General features: G+C 30.2%; 2 protein-coding genes across 3 annotated transcripts; both read right to left on the bottom strand.

The window, feature by feature from the left end:
• Positions 1-556: 556 nt before the first annotated feature.
• On the bottom strand, positions 557-6,781 carry LOC101508054 (probable CoA ligase CCL12). 2 transcript variants are annotated; one of them, XM_004504271.3, is made up of 14 exons: positions 6,320-6,776; positions 6,092-6,224; positions 5,747-6,009; positions 5,456-5,657; positions 5,303-5,343; positions 4,305-4,433; positions 4,078-4,151; positions 3,780-4,000; positions 3,269-3,363; positions 2,982-3,198; positions 2,100-2,225; positions 1,499-1,597; positions 1,062-1,268; positions 557-900 (listed from the first exon to the last, which is right to left on the bottom strand). In XM_004504271.3, exons 1-14 carry the CDS (start codon positions 6,580-6,582, stop codon positions 787-789), a joined length of 2,184 nt encoding a protein of 727 aa, XP_004504328.1. In that variant the 5' UTR covers positions 6,583-6,776; the 3' UTR covers positions 557-786. The 2 variants fall into 2 exon arrangements, with proteins under 2 accessions (XP_004504328.1, XP_027191678.1); XM_027335877.2 differs by lacking the exon at positions 2,100-2,225 and having other exon boundaries at positions 6,320-6,781.
• Positions 6,782-7,567: 786 nt separating this feature from the next.
• On the bottom strand, positions 7,568-9,392 carry LOC101507732 (constitutive photomorphogenesis protein 10). The gene is made up of 4 exons (XM_004504270.4): positions 8,992-9,392; positions 8,831-8,904; positions 8,375-8,522; positions 7,568-7,999 (listed from the first exon to the last, which is right to left on the bottom strand). The coding sequence occupies exons 1-4, from the start codon at positions 9,158-9,160 to the stop codon at positions 7,902-7,904; spliced, it is 489 nt and encodes a 162-aa protein (XP_004504327.1). The 5' UTR covers positions 9,161-9,392; the 3' UTR covers positions 7,568-7,901.
• Between the last annotated feature and the right edge of the window lie 3,981 nt (positions 9,393-13,373).

Genomic DNA, 13,373 nt, shown 5'->3' with positions numbered 1-13,373 from the left:
TAAAAAACTGTTTTAAAAATTAGAGTTTCCAAACATATTTTTTTTAAATTTTCTTTTTAAAAACAGTTTTCTAAAATTTATTTATAAAATAATTTTTAAAAACTAAAAAGTAAAACACAACCAAACAAATCTTAATTTTCCTACTTGTCTCCAAAAATAATGTCTAAAGTGAATTATTTTTGTTAGAATATCAATTGTTAGTTAATTAAATTGAATAGTTAATTATACTAATTAGTTTTTTATTTATTTATCTATTGACTATATAGTTAATTATATAAATTTTTGTAACCCTTCGTGTAATTAACTCACTCAATTATCAATATTATTTGATTTACTTTTATTTGTTTCTCTCTTATCAATTACTTAAATCAATAGTTTTATCAAATTTCATAATAGGATTACATTTTATTATTTCAATGAACTCTAATTAATAACTTTTAATTTCTTCATAATTTTTTAATATATTTATTTTGTATTAATTTTCAGACATTTCTTGAAAAGGTACTCTCATAATCACACTGCAGGTCAAAAAAATAAATATAATCTCTACAAAATATTAAACAATTCAGTAAAAGATACCGACATTATTTCTTGCATATTTAAAAACCCACTTGCAATCAGATATCAGTTCATTCAATGAATTAATTTCATTATTTCTTAATGTCTTTTACTGATAGAGACATTGTCATACTTACTACAGTGATACATCATCATACTATTTCCACATGAAATGAAATGAACTGAACCTTGACCCATGCCCTGGTCCATAGCGAATTAATAATGTCACTAAAGTCTGCTATGAACTGATAGCTCGTGTTTCATTTGATCTCTCAGAACTCTCCTCAGTAATTTGTTGGAAGCTGTTCGAGGAAACGTAGGCACAATTTTAACAAGGCTTACCTGCATATAGTAACAAAAAGAGTTGTGAACATCGAATCGATAAATTACCACAAGTCGGATTAAAATTTTGATTTATATGCGGAACTCAAAATTTTATGAATATTAATAAACGTCATCGAGTTCATAATTTTAATGGACTAAGATCCATGAAAGGGTTAGACCTTGAATAAAGGATTAAGGTTGGTTTGAATGGCCTTGGAGAATTTCTTCTTTAGAGCTTCGGCGCTGGAACTGTATCCTTTCCTTAAAACTACAAGTATGATCAGTTGTTCTGGACCTCCATTTGCAGGAGAAACACTGATTGCAGCTGTCTCCAAAATGCATTCATCGGCCTTATCACATACGCGCTCAATTTCTACAGAACTTGTCTGCAAAAGAAAAAATATGAACTAATTTGGAGAATCCATGATTTTGTACAAAAGAACTTTGCATTCTTATCAATGAATGTGCACTTAATATCAACCAACGCTTTATTCACCATCGGTTGAGATTATCTATTTTACCCCCTAAAGTGAATTGCTACTTTAGAGGAGCAAAATCAGGAAACATAATACACTCAAGGATATATAAAACATAAATATTGTGGTTGATGTGGTACCTTTATTCCACCAAGATTCATGGTATCATCGGCCCTCCCTTGTACAACAAAATAGCCTCCTACAGTTCTTTTGATTATATCTCCATGTCTCCTAAGAACCTGCCAATACATAACATGTTAAGAGATCAAAAGATATAGATAAACTCACAGAAAAAATTGATGAATAATAGAACGAGCATAATTAAAATTTTGGTTAGTCTAGTCATCGATTAAGTAATCTGCAAAGGGATTACCAGAAAATCCTTGATGTATATCTGAGTAGCATTAGATTAGGTACGTTATAATATTGATAGCTTACATAGCTACTAACAGCATTCAACTATTCAATTCAACACATCCAAAGTCAAATAGTATTCCTATCCTCTCTAACTTCTGAATTTTCTATGTGCAATTTGGAAGGTGTGTACATGTGCTTACTAGTAGACCACAAAAAGCATTTAGTAAGATGTAAGTAACCAACTTATTTAGGCTCTTAGAAAGCCGGTACAATAAGCGTTTGTAATCACAATATTTTCAGATAACTAATACTTCAAGATTGTTTTATCAAAATGTGAAAGTCATTGGTCACATTGGTGGTAAGTATATTTATTAAAGTATATACCTTTCCTTTGTAAAGGGGCATCCCTTTAAAATAGACCTCCTCATTATCGGCGTTAAGCAATCTATCAGTTGCTCCCATATATACAGGAAATAAGCCCACTTCACCAACACAAGGAACATCATCTGGCTGTCATATTGGTCCAAGAGATCAAATAAATTAGAAAGCCTAGATTGTCTATACCAAAAGATAAGATTTCTGTTATATACAAGATAATGTACATTTTTTGTAGTTTGGTTATCTGCTAGAGGAAACGCTATCCAGTTTGGAATGTGTTACAGGATCAAAGGGTTTTTGCATCAGAAATGAGTTATGGTCTACGAAGCACGAATATTGAACATGACACTGACATCTCAACAATGATAATAATTTGAGAAAATGAATCAAATGAATGTAATCTATGAGTCGGTGCTGTGTCAGTGTCGACCACCGCCACATACCGGACACCAGAACACGCCTTCGATCAAAAGCGTTAGTGCTACAGAGGTTCTAGTGGCCAATCTCAAGATTTTGAGACTATGGATTCCAGTTAGCACTTATTGGTCCCGCGTTTGGATTGTGTAAGAGACATATGACAATCATTACCCATTGAAACAATAAAATTACACCCAGCCAGGTATTGGACTGATGAATTCAGTGTCAAGATGGTTGAAGCATAAATAAAGAAAATAAGGGTCATGCTAACAAGTACCCTCAAGTGTCCTAAGGGTACTTGTTAAGGATTCAAAAGTTGAACACACAATTTCCAATGCACTTTTCAAAGTTATATTTCCATATTTAGATGCTTAACAAGTGTCCTTCGGGCATTTGTATAAGGGCGCTTGTTAGGATTTTCCATAAAATAATATGATCAAAACATAGAAACTATGCTGAAAAAAATCTTACATAAGGAACTCCATTTTCATCAAGGATGACCAAACCAGTTGTCATTGATGCAGTGCTAAATGCTCCAAAAGCTTGAGGCTGTAGTAGACTCCCTATGATGTAACTAGATCCCAGCTCAGTGCCCCCACAACATTCAATTATGGGTTTGTAATAAGATTTTGAAGAAAGCCAAAGGTCATCATCAACATTTGAAGTTTCTCCAGTCGAACAAAATGTTCTGCATATAACCACAGTTCAATTCATTTTTCACATAAGTTATTTGGTTATTTAAATTTATGAGACATTACTTTATCTTTGTCCAATCCAAGCCCTCCATACACTGTGTATTCTTCCATGTTTTTACTAAGCTTGGAACTGTACCCAAAATGGTAACACCTGCATCCTGAACAATTGTAGTTAAATGATTATTGTGTGCTTTGGTGTAATGTAAAGAATTCTGTTGATGCAGCATTCAATTACCAATAATGAAATTATCATGACACACGCTGATCTAATAAATTACTTTTTGTTGACTTTATGGAGTATGAACTAACAGTGCAATATTTTTTTACACAATTATCAGATTAGATATCACCGTGATGTCATTTTATCATTTTACTTTCTAAAATATCTTAACAAACTTCTACTAGCAAGATCTGATTTTATGACTACATAAAAATATCTTTACACTAACAGTACATAGTCTTTAAACTCTTTTATTTCCAATACAATACTTTCCTTTTCACCAAGTACTTTCTAACCTGTTTCCTCAGCCAGAACGCACATTAACATTCTCTATATAAAATTATGAGGAATCACCTGAACAAATTTTCCAAAACCATGACCTAGTGGAGATCCATGGTACAGAGCAAGAGTTGCACCAGATAGAAAGCATGAATATATAATAGTTGGTCCCATCACCCATCCTAAATTTGTAGGCCAGCAATAGACATCTCCAGGTTGAATATCAATAAAAGCCCATCCATCTGCAGCACTTCGTATGGGTGAAAGTTGAGTCCAAGGAATTGCTTTTGGATCCCCTGAAGCATAAAAATGGAACCAGAAATCACTATAATGGTAGTCCATATTTGATACGTTTTTAAGGGAGAATCTTTACCTGTGGTTCCAGATGAGAAAAGTATGTTAGTTACAGAATCAATTGATTGATAGATTGGAGAGTAATGATGTGACCTGCCAAGATTTAAATGTCAAGGTGAGAACTATGCATCTTCTCTCCTTTTCTGTTTTGAGAATCTTCAGCGGTCATTAACTTAGTTAGGAAAACTTACCAATTGTCTCAACGAAAACATGGCTTAATAGTATACACAATGTAATGCACATTACCTGGGATGCTGCTTGCCAGAAGAAAGAAAACTCTTCCATGATGAATCCTGTTCTCTTAATTGTACTCCAACGTCATTGCCTATCACAGGGAGCACAATAACCTTACATGCAGCGGCCTCAATGACTCGACTGGAAGAAGAAAGATGCAGAGTGAGGTCAGTGATAGCGATTAGGAACAGCATTAAATTCAAACATGACTTCGAGCGCCCAAATATCTTCAACCTTTTCATGTTTTGCATGGTAAAATAGTTTGAGAGAAGCATTTAAGCATCTAGAATACAAATTTTGGCTAATGAGATGCAGTTGTGTAATGATGGGGAAAATGTGTGATGAGCGACGTAGATGAATACTAAACATCCATCTAGTCTGGAAAACAAGAAAGTTTTCTTTCATATAATCCTCACTTGGAATCGGAAAAGGTAAAACAAAATGACTTAAAGAGTGATCGGGATTAAGATGTCATTTCTATTTTATAAGTGAAAAATATATATTTCTTGCAAAAGCCATTCTTCTGTGATCCAATCAAGTAACTAGATTTGGGCCTATGAAAGATGCAATAAAACAAAGTGAAACAGAAGAGAAAAAGAAAACAGAAATCTTGAAATACAACATGGGTTTGATGATTTAAGATTATCTACATTCAGCTTGACTCCTTTATTCTAACACACAGACTTTTCTGTTCCATAATAGACTATCATTTGTCCCACAATAGCACATCATGTATATTCATATGCTCGAACGCACACACTTTTCATCAGCATGTGGATTGTGGCCTTGAATTTGGACAAACAACAATAAGTGGAACATATTATTGAAACATTTGTTTATTCAATGACATTGGCAATTGTAATCGAAGTTAAGAATAATAGGAAATATGCTTGGGTAGTAAACCTGAAGATGCCTATTATCATCTTCAGAACAGATAAATAGACACAAACATTGTAGCAGTGTATGACATTAAAATATGATTTCATAAGTATAACGCTAACATATTTTACCTGTACAAAGGAAATTTCTTGCCACCTCTTGATATGAAATCCTGAAAACAAATTCAAGCAGAACAAATGATATTGTACAGAGACATCGGTAACTGAGAAATAAATAATAGCTTTACTGTAAAGTTGTATTTAGTACTACATAAAGAAGAACACCTGCGTGAAAATACCCTTTGCATCAGAAACACGGAGGCGAGTTGCAATTTCTTTTGGTGCAAAGCTATCAGCTATTGATACCACAACACATCCTGCTAAAACAATAGCTAGATATATAATGACAGCATTGACTGTCATTTGCATGTCAATTGCAATTGCATCACCCTTTGAGAAATTGGCATCTATTGCATTCGCCACCAACCTTAAAATAATATAATAACACAAAAACATTAAAAAAAACAAAAAAACAAACTTCATAAGAGAGTTTGAGAGTGATGAGAGGTGACATACATGACTTGGTGTCGAAGTTGTTTGAGAGTGATTTGATTAACCTCAGAGTCGTCAAATCCTTCACTCCTCCAAACGATGGCTATACTGTCATCCTGTTTGTTAGGGTGGGAGCTGGGTTGCAAACAGCAATCAGCAATATTAAGGACAGAACCAGGAAGCCAAGTTCCACTGTGTTTTGAAGGGTGAGAAGAAGTATCTAAAATGCAATTTGGAGGTTCAACAAAGGAAATAGAAAGTTCATTGAGAACAAGAGACCAGTACACCTGCAAATGCAATAGAATAGAAATACAAGAGAAGTTGAAATGACAGAAATAGAATGAAAATGGAAAGAGAAGTTGCAGTTACCTCGGGGTGTTGAACAGAGAAGTTATGAAAAAGAGGGAAACTAGTAATAGGATCTTTGTAGGAGGATTCTCCCAAAAGCTTAGAACCGTGAATTTCCATGAGACGACCGAGGTTGGTGCGTCTAGCCTGCTCTCTAAATAAATGTGGAAACCAATAAAGTAAACAGTAAATAAAAAAATGAAGAATAGAATGAGGAATGTATAAGTATAAATAGAGAGAGAAGCTTACAGAGAAGGGAACCAATAAAGAGGAGGAGAAGAAGAATGGTGAGAAGAATAAATGGTATAGTACAGAAGCTGGTGGAGAGGATAAGGGTGTGAGGGTTTAAGGACTCTGCGGCTCACGAGGTGACGCCACGTGTCACTAGGATCGGAGGAAGAGGAGAGTGAGAGAGAGAGCAGCCGTTGGTTCAATAGGTTGGCTTCAGCCGCTGATAAGCCGGCCTTTACAAAATCGTCGACTCGCAAATCACTTATCTTCTTCTTTGCCATATCTCTTTCTCTCCTTCAAAGTTGTAAGCGTACTACGGCGGTATTAAGTTGTGAGAGGTAGTTGAGCTTAGCTTGACCCCCACCTAACTCTGGGGTAGTTGAGTATAGAAATACCAACACAACGGTCAACAATACTATGTTACAAATACAAACTGCGTGCTTCACTCTACCTCAGAGGGATCCAGAGAATAGAAAGATCATTAAATATACTACATTAAAAGAATATGGCGACACTTATTCTAATTTTTTCTTTATCTAAAATGACAGTTAATGTTGTATCAAAAAAGTGACGGTTAATGTATAAAATGGATTGAGTAGTTTAATTAGTCAATTCAATATATATATCTGAGTGTAGGACAGAGTAAATATTCTAGTACCTACAGCCAACGACCACACTTTTTCAATCAATTTCTCGTATATTCATTTATAGTATCTCCAATTGCAACATTTTACTGAATCCTTTTTGTCTTTTCCGCGATCCAACTCAAATTTCTTTTTACTTTAATAAAAAATTCATCTATAAAATTGTTTAACTTAAACTATTATTTCTCCCTTTGTTATCTCATAGAGTCTCTTTTACTTTTAACACTTCCAAATGTATAAAGGTATCATCTTCATCCATTTATATAATTTATATAAGATCTCTTGATGAAATTATAAATTTGTATCAAGTTGATAATATTTATAAATTTGTATCAAGTTGATAATATGATGAGTGGACCAAGTAGAATGGCACAAAACTCCTTGGAGTGATTTATTTGAGTTAATTTATAAATAAAAAAAACACCTATAAGACCATTTGATAAAATTTATGGAAACAAATAATATATATATTCAAAATCGTTTATGAAAACAATCCATAATAAAATTATTTTATTTTATTTTATCTTTTACTATTAAAATAGTTTATGCATAAACACATGATGAGACGCTTACAAAATAAGTGATCAATTAAGTTGTTTATCTGAAATAACAAGCAGATATATGCAGGAAATAACGAGCTACTAGTCATTATAGACATGATTCAGCTTGTCATACAGAACTTTATTAGTTGAACTAGATTAAGATAGCAAAACTTATAATATATGGCTTCAGTTCTTGCTGCAGGTCATCTTATCAAAGCTTGTAGGGAGGAGATAAGCTTGTTTTGTTACAACTGCATGAACTATTTGTAAGATGTAGAAAAATATTATCGACAAACTATACAACAAACTCCTTCCAATGAAGTGAAATTCATCTGAAAGTAAAGCACGTATTGGAAAAATGTGAAACTGCTATCATTCTTCAGTCAAGCAAATCAAATGACTCTTAAAACATATTCACTTAGCAAATCGGACAGTCCACTCTGCAGCAATGTCATCATGTTTTGCTCTGTCTCCCAAATACAAGTGAGCAATGCCAGGAACAACAGCATTATCTGCATCACATTCCAAGATCATAAACAGCTACTTAGAGTAATGATTGATTGTAAGTGCTGGTATTACTAATACTGCAAGTTTGAAACAAGAAAATAAAGTAATTTAATCCACAGAGTCAAAAGGCATAATCATTAGTTGGCGTCCTGTTAAACCATGATGCTTCTTTAAGACAGGGAGTTAATGAATAAGGATACAGTATTATCCTCTTTTTTTGCAATCGGAAGCAAAAAGCTGAGTATAAATCTACCATGTAAACCATCATTAATTGACTTTTTTGAAGATAATGAAAAAATATAAGACAAAATGAAAACAGTAATTTAAACCGTGGTACTATAGAGACAAAGATTATTCAAGAAGAGACTAGACAAACTTACAAGGGTCAGGATTTGTCAAAAGTGATCTAACTGCAAGTAGCACCTTAGTAATTGTTAGTGCTGGACTCCAACCATCCTTCAATATTCCCATACTAACATGTCCATCAGGTTCTACATTGCAGTGATAAATGCGAGTTTTGAATACTACCTGGAAGATCAATTCAACAAGGCAATACAAAACAATTAAATTACTTTAACCTCCCAATAAGTTTTCTGTATTGTCCACTTACATTGCCATTTTATTGGAAACGAAATATAAGTAAAAATGTAGTTGAAAAGTTAATCTATCCAATTAAAAATTAAAATCAGACACATCAACTTTTTAGCTAACTTTTTGCTTATATTTTATGAAAGTCTGAGAGAAGACATTTTTTAAGCATTGCTAATAATTGGATAATGAAGTATCAGAAATAAGCATTAACTTCAAGCAGTATAAGCTAAAAAAAGTAACAATACCTGAGGAGGATTGAAGGGATAATCAGTTGGAAATATTATGTCAAGGAAGAAAATGCCACCTTGGTAGGGTGTTCCTAGAAAGAGAATATATGTTGAAATAAGAATATGGTAAATGTAATAATTGAAGGTAGGGTTTAGGTTAAGGGTTGAGAAGATGGAACCTGGGGTACCAATAATGGTGGCGATCCAGTGATAGAGATTATCACCCTTGGGACCAGCAGAGCAATGAGGAGGAGGGTCGTTGTTGAGTTCAACCATTTCCCTTTGAATTCTCTTTCCGGAAGCCGACACTGAAGTCGCCGGTAACCATGATGAAGTTCCTGATATCATCCTCGCCCAAACCCTATTCCTATTCTTATTCCCCCAAATCAATTCATCTCTTCTTCTTCAAACTTATAAATGTTTTCGTCCCATCATCACATCAAATCAAATCAAATAAATAAATGAACTGCACTAAAAGTCTCGAGATTCTACTATTGCTGTATTTTCTTTTTGGGTTTTAAGATATAACCCCGAGAAGGGTGATGTCTGTACTTCGACAGGGATGCTGTAATTCACAATTAAGTTCATCCAAATATAACTTAACAAAAGTTTGATACCAGCAAAAATACCAAATTATCCTTATCAAAATAATTGAATTTTGAGTAAATTATCTATAAAAGTGTTGACGTGGCAATTTTTTTGATAAGTGCAGTTTTGTATTTTTGTCGGTATCAAGTAGCAACTTTTCTTAAATAAATTATTGGTAATTTGGTAAAATATTCGCGCGTTCTCACGGATCACACGTCCACATGTAATTTAAAATAAGTTACTTTTGTTTTACACAAAATTAATGTATTATAAAATAGGTTAAATTACATCATTATAAAATAGGTTAAATTACTTTTGTTAAATTACATCTGCCGTCCATTAACTTAATTTCAAGTAACGTTTTAGTTTTTTATATATATTTTTTTTCGAGGTCTTTTATTTTAATTTTAAGTGACAATTTGATATTTTATGTTTTAAAATATCAATATTGTCATTCTTTTACAAAAATTCAAAAAAAATTATCAAATTTTTCAAACAAAACCTATAAAAATCATTATCATCTTCAATAAAATACAAATTTAATCAAATTCATAACTTAAATCTTGAAATAAACTCATATTTTCATTCTTTATTTGTTGTTGTTGGAGATCAAAATATGAGTGTATTTGAATATTTGAGTTATGGATTTGATAAAATTTGCATTATATTGAAGATGATTATTAATTTTATGGGTTTTGATTGAAAATTTTGATGATTTTGTTGAATTTTTGTATAAAAAATGATGACATTGTTGAAATTTTAAAACATAAAATATCAAATTGTCACTTAAAATTAAAATAAAAGACCAATTCGGAAAAAAAAAAACTAAAACGTTATCTGAAATTAAGTTAAGGGACCACAGATGTAATTTAGCCTATAAAATATGTTATTTTAATAAAATAACAAACTAATTTATAAAATTTAGAAATTTGTCGTCAAATAAAAATAACTAAATAAAGATGAAGCAAACAAACTTAAATAAATTTACAGAGATAATATTTGTTAAAGATTAAATTTCATAAATAATAGTTAACTTTTGTCACTATAAATAGTTATTTTAAATTTTTTATTAATGATAACTTATTTTTTATAAGATAATTCAATCTTATCGGTGAAAATATGTCTCATATATGGTATTCTAAAATATTTATCACAATTTATTATGTATATGTTAGTTATTTTGTAAAAATTTTAGTATCAACTTATCTTATCTTATATATGATAATTATTTCAAAATTTTAATAGCGACAACTTTTGATATACATGATTTTCATTTCATTTGTGACAACTTCTCTATGTGTAATAATTACTTGAAAATATTCATAGGCCACAACTTGTCATTTGTATTATAGTTATTTTATAATTTTAATTTATTAATAATTATTTGTCTAATATATGATAGTTGAATCTCATCAAAACAACCTTTTTTTAGATATGATAGTTTTTTTGTAATTTTTATCAATGAAAATTTATCTCATGTGTGATAATTCAATATTATAATGATAATTTGTCTCGTATATAATAATTATTTTAAATTTATTTATAAGTGAGAATTTATCTTGTATATAATAGTATAAAAAGTTATTTAAAAATTATTTTATAAGTGAAAATTTGTTGTGTAATGATAGTATATGAATTTCGTATATGATAATTATTTTTTTATAATAATTATGGTAAATGATTTTTTTAAAAATTAGTTTTAATTTTTTTTTCATTCATTTTAATATACAGGAGAATTTTTATTTTATTTTTTTTTATGAAGAGGGATTATTTTTTAACATGAATGTTTTGTCACTGTCACTTGATGCATAAGTTAAATTTTTAAAAAACTAATTGCCAATCTCGTCAAAAAAAATAAAAAATAACTGCCAAATTTTTTAGATTTCACATCTATTTTTGTAATCCCATTATTTTATTCTTCACTTTAACTTTCTTCTTCTTCTGTATCTTCATGTCTTCTTTCTTCCTTCTCTCCTTCTCAAATCCTACCCACCGTCAGCTTGTTATCGGTCACCCCTCGCTGTTTCATATCTCCTTTCACAAAAAAAAAAAAAAAAAATCTACATATTTTTTATCATATCTTTATGATCTATATTTCTATCCAAATATATTTTTGAAATGAACAATATTGAAAATAAGTTAAGTTTAGATGTGAGTTTTTCGATCACCGTCAGTTGCTCTTCTGTAATTTATAATTTAAGAATGTATATTCATAATTTATATTAATTAATTAATTATAAATTCCATGAATTCATAATTTATATTTTTATTGATAAAAAGTTCAAAATAAGTATCTTATCCGAGACAAATTATAAGTGATGAAATTTATCATTCATAAAACAAAAGACAAATTTTCATTGATAAAAAAGTTCAAAATGATTATATTATACGAGATAAGTTATACGTGATATAGTTTGTCATTAATGGGACAACTTTTAATTTATCATTTACAAAATAAGTTGTTATTAATAAAATTGAACTATCATATACGACACAAATTTTCATCGATAAAAAATTAAAAATAAATTATCTTACACAAGATTTATCATTCACGGGACAACTTTCGATTGAATTATCATACACGAGACAACTTTTGATTTATCATCTACAAAATAAGATGTTACTAATAAATTTGAACTATCATACATAAGACAAATTCTCATAGGTAAATTTTTTAAAATAATTATCTTACATGAGACAAGTTGTAAGTGATGAAATTTATCATTCACGTGACAACTTTTTATTGAACAAGCATACACGATAAAAATTTTGATATATCATTTGCAAATAAGTTGTCACTAATAAAATTGAACTATCATACACGAAACAAATTGTCATTGATAAAAAAAAATTCAAAATAATTATCTTATACAAGACATGTTGTATGTGATATGATTTAACTTTGACACACGACATAAATTTTCAATGACAAAAAATTCAAAATACATATCATATGCGAGAAAACTTTTGATTTATCATCTACATTAAAGTGTCATTGATAAAATTAAACTATTATACATGAGACAAATTATCATCCATAAAAAATTTAAAATAATTATGTTACGCGAGAAAAATTGTAAGTGATTGGATTTACCATTCACATAACAATATTTGATTGAACTATCATACACGGAAAAAGTTTTGATTTATCATCTATAAAATAAGTTAATTTATAAAATTAAACTATCATACACGGAATAAATTATCATCAATATAAAATTCAAAGTAATTATCTTCCAGAGACAAGTTGTACGTGATATGACTTAATTTTCATACACAAGACAAATTTTCAGTGATAAAAAATTCAAAATAACTATCATACACGGGAAAAGTCTTCACTTACAAAATTTAAATATCATACACGAAACAAGTTTTTGGTGGTAAATTTTTTAACATAATTATCATATACGAGACAAGCTACTCAAACAAAAAATATATGAGACGAGTTGTCGTTGAAAAAAATTACTATCATACATTTTGACAAGTTGACACTTATGAGAATGAGATTTCATTCACAAGACAAATTTTCAATGATAATAATTTTTAAATAACTATTATACACCGTACATGTATATACTTTTGTTTTGTTTTTTTAAATCATTTTATTTATTTCATGCAAACAAGTTGACACTTTTGATTTGAATCATCATAAAGGAGACACGTTGTCAGCGATAATTTTTTTAAAAAAATACCATATACGCAACAAGTTGACATTGATGAGAATGAACTATCATTCATATGATGAATTTTAATCGATGCGATTGACCTATCGTGTACGAGACAAATAGTAATTGATAAAAAATTCAAAATAACTATTATACAAATGACTAATTATTACTGAAAAGATTGAACTATCTTACACGAGACAAATAAATTTCATGATTATGAAATCATAAAAACAATTGTGATACTTTAAATATAATTTTTAAAAGAAACATTTCAAAAGACAAATGTTCAACTACGAATTAATCCC

This window comes from Cicer arietinum, chromosome 6 (genome assembly GCF_000331145.2).
Source record: "Cicer arietinum cultivar CDC Frontier isolate Library 1 chromosome 6, Cicar.CDCFrontier_v2.0, whole genome shotgun sequence".
Taxonomy (NCBI): Eukaryota; Viridiplantae; Streptophyta; class Magnoliopsida; order Fabales; family Fabaceae; genus Cicer; species Cicer arietinum.
The sequence above is the reverse complement of the archived record's forward strand: the minus strand, read 5'-3'. Positions and strand labels throughout refer to the sequence as shown.